The sequence below is a fragment of the Cupressus sempervirens genome, chromosome 1, assembly GCF_028749045.1.
Source record: "Cupressus sempervirens isolate cs-2001-9-10 chromosome 1, ASM2874904v1, whole genome shotgun sequence".
NCBI classification, from domain to species: domain Eukaryota; kingdom Viridiplantae; phylum Streptophyta; class Pinopsida; order Cupressales; family Cupressaceae; genus Cupressus; species Cupressus sempervirens.
This window is the reverse complement of record NC_143118.1, coordinates 527233258-527248069: the sequence shown is the minus strand read 5'-3', so window position 1 is coordinate 527248069 and position 14812 is coordinate 527233258. Positions and strand designations below refer to the sequence as shown.

The window sequence follows — 14812 nt, the reverse complement described above, 5'->3', positions numbered from 1 at the left end:
GGGATTGCTATGATGAACTAACTCAGCCAACTACAAAGACTCCGCCAACATGGGGACGTTACAGTCCTCCCTCCCCAAGATTGCTTCTCCTCAAGCAATCTGGCAACACACTAAAACCTCCACTTGGATCGCATAAGAAGCACTTGACATCCCTGTCATCACTAAACCAACTATGTACCATCATCATCATCAGAGCAAACAACATAACTTGTAGCATAGCACCCAATACCTGCATTCTAAGTCACAAGGTTTGAATCAAGTTCGAGTTCAACAACCATTAAAATTCGGATGAAGTATGATAATGGTAAAAATTTAGAAAAAAAAATCGTATTAAATTTGTCTTTTGTAGTGCTATTTATTTTTAAATATAAGCAATTTCAATAAGTTATCAAAATAGTTAACATTGCTAAAAAAAGTTACGACTTATTAATAATAATCTTATAAACATTTATTACTAAAAATTAAAATTAATTTATAAAGAATAATTTTTTAAACATCTATTATCAAAAATATTTATATATGTTTATTAAATCTAATTATTAGCTTTATAAAACATTAAAACTATATTTATTTTAAATTAGTATGACAAGTTATAAAGCTAACACATAATAATTAGATAACACATTTAAATTCATATTATTAGAATTTTTAAATTTTTTTTTTGGCAAATGTAGCCAGAGCTACCATATATAAATATATAAAATAAAAACCTAATTCAAGGGCTCCACAGGGAAAGAACTAGGATGAAAACCCCATTTCACTGCCCAATTACAAGAAAGATGAGTCCAAATAATTGCCATTATCCATCAGCAAGATCACCTTTCCTTACCTAACCATTTCTCACTTTTTAGAAGATCAACGAGCCCTTTATTCGAACTAAAACAATCAACTGTAGAATGGGCTTCCAAATTAATACAATCACACCCCAAATTCGAAAGGAAATCAGCAAAACAATTGCCTTCCAAATATGTATGACATATTGTACAGATGTCAAAAGTATCCAAAAGTCTCAATATTTGGACAAAAATATATGTCAACTTACGTTTAAAAGCTGTCCTCTTAATACATGCTTGAATAATAACCAATGAGTCACCCTCGACATGAACTTAGGAGATCTTCAAGGAGCTGGCCAGAACTAGTGCATGCAATAAAGTTATGGCTTCAGCAATATTATTTGTGCTTGGTGGAATAGCTGAGGATTTCAAAGCAATTAGAATCCCAAAATGATTTCTAAGACAGATACCAATACTTGATTTCCCCGGATTTCCTCTTGAAGCTCAGTCAAAATTAATTTTAATAACTCCATACTCAGGGTGGGAGCCATTTGATCTTAGTCCCGTCCGTGCCTCGCACATTACCATTGAGATGCATGAAGGTTGGGATAGAAATAAATTTCCACTCATTAAGCATAGAATCATCCCAACTGGAAAAGAAGATACGCGAAGAGTTATTCTTAATATTAACTGAAACCAATTCTGAAATTGACTTTTCAATGTTTACAACAACAACATCCACTGAAGAGGAGGATTGTCTAAAAATGCGCTAATTTCTTTCCCACCAAATTGCCCAAACAATAATAGATGGCGAGCAATTCCAAGTAGAGGCCAAGAGGGAATTTGAGTACAAAATTGGCCAAGACTCGAAGAGGTCTCACAGTGAGTTAGGAAGCGGCATAACAAAGTTCAGCTTTCTCAAAACGAACTTCCAACACAACTATGCAAAATCACATTGAAGGAACAAATGATCAGCATCCTCAATAAATTGCTGACAAAGCAAGCACTTAAATCTTTTGGCAATATTAAAATTTTCCAGCTTGTCACTAGTCAACGGTCTCTTTCTAAGGGCAAGCCATGAAAAGCAACCATCTTTAGGTTGTGTGCAATCATTCCAGCAAAACAAAAAAAGCTCTCTTTTTCATCCTAAAATCCACCATTTTGCTGAGTGCAATCGGCCTTGCCTTGACTGAATATTTTCCATCATGTGCCGGGGCCCAAAATACATTGTCCTCCTGATTTTGGAAGAAGACTAGTCAATCTTTCAGAATTTCCTTAAAGAGTTTAGCAGTGGAATCAGAATAGGGAGAAGGCTAGGATCTTTCCATATGACTACTTGAGAGTGATGCTACACATGAGTAACATAATGAAATTTTTTTCCCCCCAGCTGGTTTTGAAAATTTGTATTGCCTTTGCAAATTCAGGGATCCTTATAAGTGGGGGGAAGCCTTTCCAAGAGTCTTCCCAAAACCAGGCCCTCTGACTATTACTAATCTCCCAAGATACAAAGTGATCAATAATTTCTCTCGAATCAGTAATAAAGTTCCACACCTCAGAACCATGTGGAAGAGTAGATGCAGAAATAATGCGGATAGGATCCATAGTATCCAAATACTTCATTTGCATAATGCTACACCAAGTAGCATTTGGCTTTTTAATCATGTTCCAAACCAACTTACCTCCATTCACTTTATTGCGGATTGCAAGATCACGGAGGCCAACACCACCCCTATGTTTATCTAACACCTTTTCATCTAGAGATATAAGGGGAAGTTTCTTTGCCCAATCATGTTGTTGCTCCATAGAAAATTGCAGATGATCTGTTTTATATATTTAAGAACTGCTGAAGGAGCATGAAGCACAAAGGTAAAATAATTAGGAATCGCAGATAGGATAGATCTAATAAGAAGAATTCTCCCTGATAAGGAGAGCCATGAAAACTTCCAAGCTGACACTCTGCCCTTAATTCTGTCCACTATAGACTTCCAATAAGTTGACTTGTTATTCCCAACAAAGAATGGAACTCCCAAAAAAATTGAAGGAAGGAAGGTCTTGCTGAAAACCCAAAGTTTTAACAATCTTGGAGGAAAGCAAGGCATTAGTAAATAAAATATAAACTTTTGATTTAGGAGCACTTTCCTTTGACCGAACACTGAAGTGTAGAGATCTAACACTTTCTTGATAGTTCGAGCTTCTTGTAGGGCAGCATGCCCAAACAATAAGGTATCATCAACAAACAGAGAATGTGTTACAGCAATAGAAGTTCTAGGAATCTGAACACCCTTCTACTGCATTTGTACATGCCTCTAGGTAATCATCCTGCTAAAGGCCTCAGCCATAAAAATAAACAATGATGGAGAAATTGTATCTCCTTGTCTTACACCTTGAGAGGATGAGAAGGAACCCCATTTATGATAACTGAAAAAGAAGCTCCAACGAAGCAAGCCTTGACCCATTTACACCACTTTGGGGAAAAACCATATTTCAAAAGCACTTTAATAAGAAAAATTCCAGCTAACTTTATCATATGCTTTCATCATATCCAGTTTAACTACAAATGATGGAATCTGATGCGTGTTGATAGAATGGAGTACTTAATGAGCCACTAAAGCTATTATTAGAACTTTATATATCAATATGCTATTTGATTTTTGCTTTATAAATTCTATGAAAAATATTTATATATTGTAAAGTTTTAAACTATCTAAAATTAAATAACATACTCTACAAAGCCAAAATAAAAACAAATCAAAGGCCATCGTCGTGGAGGACTGAACACAACACAACGTGGGCGAATTTGTCTCTTAAGTCTACCTTCCTCAACGCAAGGTCTGCATCTAAGTCACCTGGAACAACAGCCACAGATCTCTCTCAGGCCGCACAACACATAAATGGAATCAATCTTCAAATTGTAAATGACTGAATAAACCTTCAGATTTTGCCTTTGTTGAAGAGTGCAAGACGGGTATGTGCATTTAAGGGTTTATAAATGGTGTTTACAGCTGATATGGTTGGTTAATCCAAGAATAGCCTTTGCATAAGTGTTTAGTTTAATGAAAAAAACTGCCAGTTTTCCCCTACGAACATAAGGCGAATTTAGTCGGTTTTTTAAAGGAAGGGCAAAATCCGAACTTCATGGTTGATATTCGCTGAATGTTGTGACTTAACGACTGCATTGATGGTGTAGGAGTCAGTGCAGCACCAAAAGACAACTCCATAGAAGATCCTAGCATATTCTTCTTCACTATACCCATCGAACCATTCTGCCAAGAACCCAGCTTAGGCACAAACAAACTCTGTGCCCAATGCAAATCCTAAACATGTGAATTTAATATAGGACTATGATTGCTCACTACACTATATACTCTACTGCCACTATGACCATCTCTATGCTCATCCTCAGGCTATTGTGATAACTTCACCTCAATCTCATTAGTATAAATCCACATAGCACGATTTACAGCCGCCTTTGGCCTTAGTGCGCAAGTATGACCTTTAGAGAAAGACCCCTTGCACCAAAAACAAAGTTGTCTCCTTCGTAGGTCCTCTCGAGAAGCATCGTCAATCTTCCCAGCTGATGTCCCCTTGACCTTGACAACTAGCTAGGACTCCTCATCAATAAGAAGAGGAACAAAAGACTTTGAAGTAGACTTGCCTCGAGAAGATAACTCTAAATCTCTTGCTTTCCTTATCGCCTTCTGTAAGGAAGATGGGCCCAATGACTTAACCTATCCATGGAGTGGCTCAACCAATCCCTCCATAAACAACATCACAAGCCTGCGCTCTAATATATCATAAACCATAATTGAGAGCCTCTAGAACTTACTGATTTAACTCTCTAATCCACCAGACTGCTTTTGCTGAGCCAATTCATGAAAGTAAACCTTAGAATCCCTCCTATCAAACCTCTGGACCAAACGATTGACAAATTCCTGATAGGAAGTGATCTGATCATGTTGCAAAGAGACTAACCCATGGTACCACCAGTGATGGGCCGCTCCTAGATGTAATATTCCAAACCTAATGGCATCCTCCTTAGACATAGGACGCAAAGCCAAATAAGTGTCAAGCTTGTGGTGTCGTTGGTAAAAATTGTGTATCAGCCGACGGGTCCCTTCTGGAAGGTTCTTGTTATGTAGCGACATGTTGTATGTGGTCAACGGACCCCTTCGAGAAGGTTCTTCAGAAAGTATTTATACACCCTCTTGGGTCATTGTAAAGAATCTAATCATCAGATATCATATCATCAAGCATAATGTAGCGTTTTGGATATGCGAATAAATGAAGAAATTCTGCTATTTCCATCTGTTGTCGGTGTGCATCAATCAATTAATCTATGCGGTAAACATTTGGTGCCATTGCCGGGATATGTTTACCGCATAGATTAATTGATTGATGCACATCGACAACAGATGGAAATGCAGAACTTCTTCATTTATTCGCATATCCAAAACATTACATTATGCTTGATGATATGATATCTGATGATTAGATTCTTTACAATGACCCAAGAGGGTGTATAAATACTTTCTGAAGAACTTTCCCGAAGGGGTCCGTCGGCCACATACAACATGTCGCTACATAACAAGAACCTTCCCGAAGGGACTCGTCGGCTGATACACAATTTCTACCAATGACACCACAAGCTCGACACGCGCCAAATGTTTACCGCATAGATTAATTGATTGATGCACACCGACAATAGATGGAAACATCAGAACTTCTTCCTTTATTCGCATATCCAAAACATTACATTATGCTTGATGATATGATATCTGATGATTAGATTCTTTACAATGACCCAAGAGGGTGTATAAATACTTTCTGAAGAACCTTCCCAAAGGGGTCCGTCGGCCACATACAACATGTCGCTACATAACAAGAACCTTCCCGAAGGGACCCGTCGACTGATACACAATTTCTACCAACGACATGTGGATCCAAGCTCGAGCTATAATTCTCCCACTATGATTGAAGCACCCGAATGTCATCTTACTGGCAACCTCTCGCAAATCAATATGTCAAGGCCTCTGTCTCTTGGGTATTAGCCTTGCTTTGGAATGATCTTGCTTATGAGTCAGTAACCTATCAAAATTTAGATGCTTCTTTATCGCTTGTGGCAAAGCATCGCACTCCACAAAGTGTGCCACAACGTCATTAGCAAAAGGAGCGGCCTCAGGCTCAACACTAACCACATCTACCTCACCTCTCATAAACGTGGGCCTTTTTGACCTATCATATGTTCAAGTCTATCTAGTCCTGCCAACTATCCTGCCCCCCGATCCTCAAGTCTAGCCTTGTTGCCATCTTTGTATCTATCATCTACACGGGATCGGTGTGAACTAATAGAAGCATCACGAACACCTCACCCCTTGCTTTGACTTCTAGGTAAAACAATGTTGCAGCGTATCAGAAAGCTGCTGTAACACCTCAACAACATGGTGTTGACCATGCGCTAGCTCCCGAAATGTCTGCTGGGCTTCTCTATCCACCTTGGAACCAATGTTAGCATCTCTAAAACCTGTATCATTTGAACCACTCAGACTATCAGCACCTTCGTTGACCACAATACCAAATTGAATCTCACGATTGCCACCTCTAGGTGGAGAAGTGCGACCTTTGCGGGTATAATAAATGCCTATCGGAATGAATCTTTTGAGCCATAATGCTAAATATTAAACCAATGAATAATGAATCACTCAATAAAGCACTGAACTAACTCAGAATAATATGATGATCGCTATGTCCCTGAATAATGTACTGAAAAATCTCTGTCACTAAGCTCAATTCTTGCAGGTTGGCAGGAAACCGCTTTGATACCATTGTAATAACCCCTAGACTAGTTATGGCTAATCAACCACAGTTCCTTCCTCAACTCATTGATTGGACCTTACGTCAAACTCTTGGCAAGCAACTTGATATTATTGATATGAATTCCCATTACAATTTACTCTAAATTCCAAATAAATTAAAGCAGTTTTCTGAACAACAAGGATGATTATCAAACCAATTTAGATATCAAGAAAATGTTTGCTATGCCAAATGAATATTAGAATTCTGAAATTAAATCACACGTGCAGCCTGTATATTATTATTCCAAAGATTGCTTACAATAAACATCAAAACATGAACCTAGAGATTCTAGTTGGGAATTGAGCAAAAGATTGACATTTCTCTCAAATGCAGCTACAACACCTCCAAGCGCCAATGGTAGGACTTCCCAACTTAATTGCAGCCCTCAGGAAGGAATCGCAGGGCTTCTATTCCACACACCAGTCTCTAATTGTTGATCACAGGCATAAATTTGTGACTGCAGAACCTTAATTTCATGAAACCGACCCTTACTCATGCTCGCTTGGAAAAGTAGAATTCCACCCCTGAGAACTTGTCGCAGGTCCCTCCAATTGCATTCACAGCCTCTGATTGTGAGTAGCAGGCTTCCAAAAGATGAATGCTAGTCCTTAGTAGTGTGCACAGATATTCTAGATAGAGTCATAGCTCCAAATATGACAAATTTGCTGCCTAAGGATGAAGTGACAACCCTCCAATCATGAAACATGGAGAATAGAATGAAATTTGATACAGCCTCTGCCTTCAATTTGTTCACCAATTTCCAATTACAATTGTATGCACTAAAAAACTTCTCAATAACAGTCACCACATAAGTGAAGTTTAATTCAATTCCTATGCCTCAGTAGCAATTGTATTCTTCAAAGCAACATCAATACAGAAATGGAAGAACTTGAACAAGTCTCATAAATAATTCACAATACCTCAGCTGTGAATTACTATGCACTTCTGAGCTAAAAACCTTATACTTTAGCAAGGCCACTGAAATCATCAACCTTGGAAAATCTCACCAAATCAACAAAAGCAAATTAGATAATCAGATTCTTTTTCCTTCACAATGGGCTCATATTTATAACACCCAAATGACACTTAGTTTCTTCATCACACCTTCCACTTAAGAAACTTCATCAACACAACATCATTTTAGAACATTAAATATAATAAAGTGCCATTATAGTAGTGCAACCTTAATAAATTAATTTATTAATATGAACTTGTCCATTAAATAGCCCTGTCCAATGCAAGTGTACCACTAACTGCATTTCCAAATATGGCAACTGTCCAAATTAGACTTGCTAAAAATAGTACGTCCACAACTGAGACCCTCAAATCTCACTGTCAGCTCACAAGGGTCGCTATGATGAACTGACTCAGCCAACTGCAGTGACTCACCTAAAATGGGGACATTACGGACATTACTTTATTTATAACCAGAGCTAATATTGGCAGGGCACCTTGGCATTTCAGTCAGGTAGTGAGCACCTAGATTTGAAGTGAGTCTTTCAGAGAATTGAATGAGCTATTAAATTCATTCATAATCATTAATAAAATTTCATTTGATTAATTATAAAATATAAGAGTTTATAATATAAGTGTGCTCAAGTGCAGTATTAAATGTTATTTAATTATAAAGTGATTTGGTGCTTCTTGTTGAAGGGAAATATTATAAACTATTATATTTCAAACTTTGCAAGTAAAAAGCCAAGATGAATTCAAAGCACATATGAGTATCTTGCTGAAGCTGGAGAAGCTAAGGATCGGTTTGCATTGAAAGATTACTAAGGCACAAGGATGAAATTAGACCCTTACTTCTGCATATTTTGATATCTTGTGTGTGGTGAACAGTGAAATAGAGACTTCAGAATTTTTGAACCTGTAGAATTTGAAGTTCTCAGAGTTCTGGTGCACTTTGAATTGGCTGGTTCTGCCAGTAAATGGTCTTTTGAGGCATCTCATTACAGAGTCATCATTGTGCTTGGAACTGATCAAATTGGGTGTGGGAATCAGCTTATATTACCAGATTTGTTGCAGAGCTGTGGCGTGGTCTTGTATTACAGATTGCAGCTAATAAGGAGGCCACGTCTAGGGAATTTGACAGCTGCATGCCTCAGAAATGAGCAGGCATTCAAGTTTGCAAGATGCAATATCAAATTGAGGGCTAACATTGATTTTAGAGCGCCGGTTCTTCTCTATATGTGTCGGCGCTTCTTGGTTCAGTATCCATGTTAAATACAAATCCCAGGAGGTTGCGATCACTACACAAGTGACAAAAGTTAAATGCCATCGCAAGCAGTTCGAGGTTTCTTAGTTTATTAGTAATACATTTTGAAGCATTCAATTTAGTATTTGTAAACGGTTGCATACACAAACTAGTGGATGAAATCCATGAGTGGCAAAGTGGATGGAGATTGAGCCACAAGGACTTACCGCAGTTGTCCCAGTAGGACTGTTGTAGCCTAGGAAAAGATTGCACTCACTATGTCAAGTGACTCATGAAAACCTCTATCTAATTCCACATGGTGGCAACTGTTTGGAGGGAGACAAGATATGATTGGGGAAAGTAGATACAAGCAGCCAGGAAAAGGGGTTGTGGTATACTTTCCTCTTAGGCTTGGTTTAGAATTGGCTTTGGGCAAACCCATCATATCTCTATCCCAATATGTTTTCTAATATAGTTTGACTAAATGATGAGATATATGGATGTATATGTATTACATATGTTTTTATCATTTTGGTCTGCAAAGTCTGAATTCAAGATCACAATATCGAGGAAAGCTTTATTTGGTAATCCAACATCCTAACCCTGTTTTGTTGCAATTGTGTGTTTAGGGAAAGTTCTAGGGCAATCTAAGAAGGGGACCTAACATTACAGAAACTTTGCATAATTGTCTCATTCAATTTGTTTCCTAAGCAACAAGAGTGGCTTTGCATTTTAAAAAATTTCCTTTAAAATCACGCTAAGTATTATAGACATATCTATAACCACAAATCTATTATCAACACAAGGAAACAAAGTCCAAGTTAATCTTAAATATTTTCCAAATTTGCCTTCAAAATCATGCTTAATCTAACAGATCCATCTTGCAAGTAGATTGTTGTGATCAACAAGAGGACCCAAAGTCCAAGATCGGTTCCACAACTTCCTCTTGGTGTTTAATAGTTGATACCTAAAATAATAACAAAGACATTGATGTACTTTACATGAAGTGCACAGTTCTATAAAATTTCATTCGACCTAGGCTTTTTGAAAGTAGACTTGATCATTTCCACAATCATTCACAATTTCACATCATTATACCATGACTTATTTTTAATATTGAGTAAAGAGCATCATTAGATTCAACTTTCTTTACTCCCAACCAATGGAGGGAGAGAAAATCTATCGAATCATATATTTGTAAATTGTATTTTGTAACTTTTGTCCTTTTTTAAAAGGCTAAACAATTAGGCACAATTCGCTTAAGCCTTATATTATTTATGAACTCAAAATGAATCCTCGAGTGGTAAAGAGGCACCATAATTCTTTGAAAAGTTTTTTAAGGAAAGACTGTATTTTCTCTTGTCGAAAAGAATGGATGAACGATTCTTAAATCTTTATTAATATGCACAAATCTAAGTAATAGATAAAAAACAATGTTCTCTCCTATTGCATGGTTTGACACAAATGTTTATTTATTTCCTCCATCAATATATCTTCATTTTTCATTGAAGCTTCTTTGTCATTTGCAACATGCCTCGTGAGGTGACAATTTTTTCCTTTATTTGTTAGGCTTAAAGTTTAAAATTCTCACCTATTATTATTCCACTCTTATTAGTCGCTCAAGATGGCATCTTTGTATAGGGTAAATTTAGCCTCTTTCATCTTCATCCAGATGGACTATTTTTCCTTCAGGAAAGGTGTTGAAAAGTTTATCTTGATATACGAAAATGAATCATGGGCTTTTCATAAATGTTATTAATAAACAATCTTGAAGTGCTTTAGTAGTTTAAAAAAGAAGTTGAATGATGATGTAGTCATAAAAAGAAATCAATTCATAGACTCAGTTTATGGGAAAAAGATTCTATATTTAAATTGATACAAACTGACAATCCATTTATTTTGTATGTTATTAATCTTCCAACTTTTTCTTTTCATTCTCTAAAATGCAAATAAATAAGAGGTAAGATGGATCCAATTTTAACTTGCCTGTGTGTTTTGGCATTGGGAAACTTGATCATAAAAAGCTTTTTGATATACCAATTGCCATAGGTAAGATATTGCTTTGAGTATGAAACCAATTGCTTGTTCTTTTCAGGTATTTGGATTTATCACAAAGCCTATGATCAGATTCATGCTATTTCGAAATGTGAAGGACAGGCAAAACAACGGAGAAGAGCCAGTTATTCCAAAGGATTCACAAACTCCACTTCTGAATAATGACAATGGAGAAGATCTGGAAGCTCAAAATATTGGAAGAAGAAACAGCATTCAGGAGCTCCTTCGAGCTCCTACATCTACTGTGCATCACTGGTGGCGCAAATTTGATGACTCATTCATGCGTCCAGTCTTTGGTGGTCGAGGATTTGTTCCTGTAGAACCATCTTCTTCATCTCATCTCAATCAAAACGCTTAGAACTCATCATTAATGTAGGAGAGATTGTATAAATTTTTTCTCTCCATACTTTGGAACATGATGATCCCAGTTTTGACTCTGCAGTCTCCTATGCATCACTATACGAATTGCCTTGGTCTTGTGATTTGTACATTTTATCTATTGTAATTAGTAAAATGGATATATGGGTCGGACTTCCTATTAATTCATTTAATTTTATTTTTGTCTAAACAATAAGATGATCAAAGCTTAATTGGTCTATTTCTGCATGGAGTCAATGTCCATTTCAAAGTTCGTTGAGTTGAGAATCCTGAAACGATTGCAAATTGCCAATTTGGAATTTGATAAAATTAAAATCCAGCTTTTAGTGAGTGTTATATTTAAATTTTGGACTTGGATAATAGTCTGCCGAGTTTTTCAGTAATATCAAATATGTTTTCCCTTTTAGCCATTCAACAAAAAATGGATTTAATATAACCAACCCATTGTCTTTGTTAATGGAGTCATACAATTTTCCTTAAAGACGTTTTTATACATTAAGTGGTTTAAATATGATGCAGAAATATAATATTGGTATTTTTTTTTGATGTAGTGGAATTATGGATGAAAATTAGTTGAATATTTATTTTAAAATATTGTGTAATTTCATGATGATTGTGTTTTCTCACTGGATAAATGAATTTGAGAGTTAGCTATCAATATATTAAAAAATAATCCTACTCAATATACTAAAAAATAATCCTATTATTTCAAAGATTTTAATGTAACTTATATGTATTTCATCTACTTACTCTTTTATGTTTTGGTATTGAAAATATTTAGGTTTATCTTAATCTTTTGAAAATCTATTACAACTCAACTCACTAGGGGCATTTGTAGGAAAGAGTTAAACATAAAAAATCTTAAAATAATGCTACTGAATATTACAATCTTTCCTATACATAGTAGAACATAGTTAATTACAATCCATCCATTGTGGATAATAGGAATCTTCCTATTACAAAAGTAATTTTTTATCTCTAACATTCTAGCTTCAAATTGGTTCACAACATTCTTTGCCTTTATCTAGTGTTGCATAGACTTTATAAAGTTTTTTCTTTGAACTTGAAATCTACCATGATCACAAACATTATATATTGTTAAACATACAAATCCATTTGTGGCTTAATCGTATCGGTCTTAATAGAGTTTTTCATCAATAATTTACTGCTATAGAAATTATTATAAACATTTTAACTTCTCATGCAAAACTGCTTTCTAATCTATAGAAATAGTGTAGTCCTCACTACATCATAGTTATCCTTGAAGTAATTAATAATACCTATGATCACATACAATTACACATTACACTCAACATCCCAAAAGTGCCCTTGATAACATATGCATTATGCCCTCAAATGAACAAAATTAGAAACAATCTCACTGTAATAGCTACTATTGTGGCATATACCAATGTGTAAGCTTGAAGGGTAAAAATATGCCTCAATACACGTAATATTATAAACTAATGTAGTCATTAGTATTTTGAGAACTCCTATTATTTAGCTATCAACTATTATTATAATCATCCATTTTTAATCATCCATAAATGCCCAAGACTACCAATACATCAATTGCAAGAATTCCATTGAGAACCCAATCAAGTTAGCTAAACATCAATAGATTTCTCATGTCAAAGAAATAAGTAATTAGTGCATCTAATAATCTCTTCTAGATACTCATATAAATGGAGAAAAGAAAAGGTCATTTTTCAATCTTAATATTAAGGAGCCAAAAGTTATTATTCATCAACTATCACCATGAGATCAACCATCCAACCATTCAACAAGCAAGTAAGAAAAGACTTGGGAATATATGTGCCTATGTGTGCACGCACAATCATAATTTGCAAATTCAAATACATCCATATCCAAGAAATAAGAAATAATACTTAAAGTAATCATCTTGTGTGATTATGTGTGTGTACACCTATCCCAACACATACCAAATTATTTAAGTGACTAATCTATCCACATGCATAAACACTGAGAGTTTTATAATATAATTGTGATACTTATCTATACCAAAATGCAATATATTTTAGTCAACAAATTGGGTAAAATAGTTTGAATGCTATCAACAAAGTGAGCAATAGTGTTTTGATAAGGGCATAATCAAATGATACCCCTAGGAAAATAAAGAAAAGGACACGCGTGCACGCGCGCGCGCACGCACACACACACACACACACACACACACACACACACACACACACACACACACACACACACACACACACGTGCACGCATGCGCACATACATGCGCGTGCGCGCACACACACATACATGCGCGTGTGCGCACACACATGTGTTTGTGTTGGATAGGTGTGTGTGTTGGACATGTGTACATACACATAATCACACAAGATGATTACTTTAAGTATTACTTCTTATTTCTTGCATATGGATGTATTTGAATTTGCAAATTATGATTGTGCATGCACACATAGGCACATATATTCCTTGGTCTTTTCTTACACACACACACACACACACACACACACACACACACACACTTGTGCTAAAGTATGGTATTGAGTGTGATACAAGTATTCAAGTGTGTGATATGTGAAGTATTTGATAGTTGTGAGTAAGCAATCCAAGGAACTATTGGATGGGAATTTGGTGATCTGGTATCAAAATATGAAGAGAAGTCTAGTTAGAGGATAGAGAAGGAGCTATACATTTCTATTTTTTTGGAAGGAATAATATAGAGATTGGTTGGACAATGAGTTCAGTGGTCTTGCCCCTAAAGCTATTTGGACAGTGGGTCCATCTGCCTTCTACAACTCCTAATAGGATTGGAATCTCCTAATAGGGATTGATATGTACTGAATGTATTTTATTGGCTCCAAATAGATTCCATCCTCTAACAAGGAACATTTATATTAGTGCATCATTTTTTGGGTACCATTCCCACCAGGGTTTTTCCTTTGATCAAGGGTTTCCCTTGTTAACATAGTTGGCATTATTGTGTATGAGTATGTTGTTATGGTTTCTGATTATATTGTTCACATGCTTGAGGATTAATAAGGTTGATAAATGTTTTAATAGTTGGATAACTGATTCACACCCCAATCCCCTGCGCCTCCCCTGCTCTCAATTATCTTGGTGGACTTTAATTTCTAACAATTGATATCAGAGTATCAGGTCCTTGAAGAAAAAGTTTAACAACTTTGGGAGATCATTAGTGGGTCACTTTAGAAAAGAAAGTCATAAATTTGATGGAGTTAACTATGAGAACTAGAAGGAGAAGATGAAGGCTCATTTGCTATGTATGGGTCGAGGATATTGGTTGATGACAAAAGAAATGAAAGGGAGATTGTAGAAGGAAGAAAACTTGAAGAATGCAGTAAAGTTGAAAGAGATCTATTTATGTGCAATATGCTTTCTAGAGAATCGTTATTGTCATCTCTTCCTGAGAATGAATACAGTTAGGTAAAATCCTTAGAGACATCTCATAAAAATTGGATAGCCTTAGAGTTTACTTTTGAAGTTGATAAACATGCTAAAAGAATTAGACTACATAATTGGATATGTTCATTTCAAGATGCTAAAA

General features: G+C 35.9%; 1 protein-coding gene across 1 annotated transcript in view; it reads left to right on the top strand.

The window, feature by feature from the left end:
* The window catches only part of LOC149578539 (sodium/hydrogen exchanger 1-like), a 179723-nt gene extending 168123 nt beyond the window's left edge, over positions 1–11600 (top strand). The window contains exon 14 of the mRNA XM_089829718.1: positions 10919–11600. Coding sequence (XP_089685844.1) covers positions 10919–11236 — 318 coding nt within the window. The 3' untranslated portion in view covers positions 11237–11600. The remainder of the gene's footprint in view (positions 1–10918) is intronic.
* The last annotated feature ends 3212 nt before the right edge of the window (positions 11601–14812 follow it).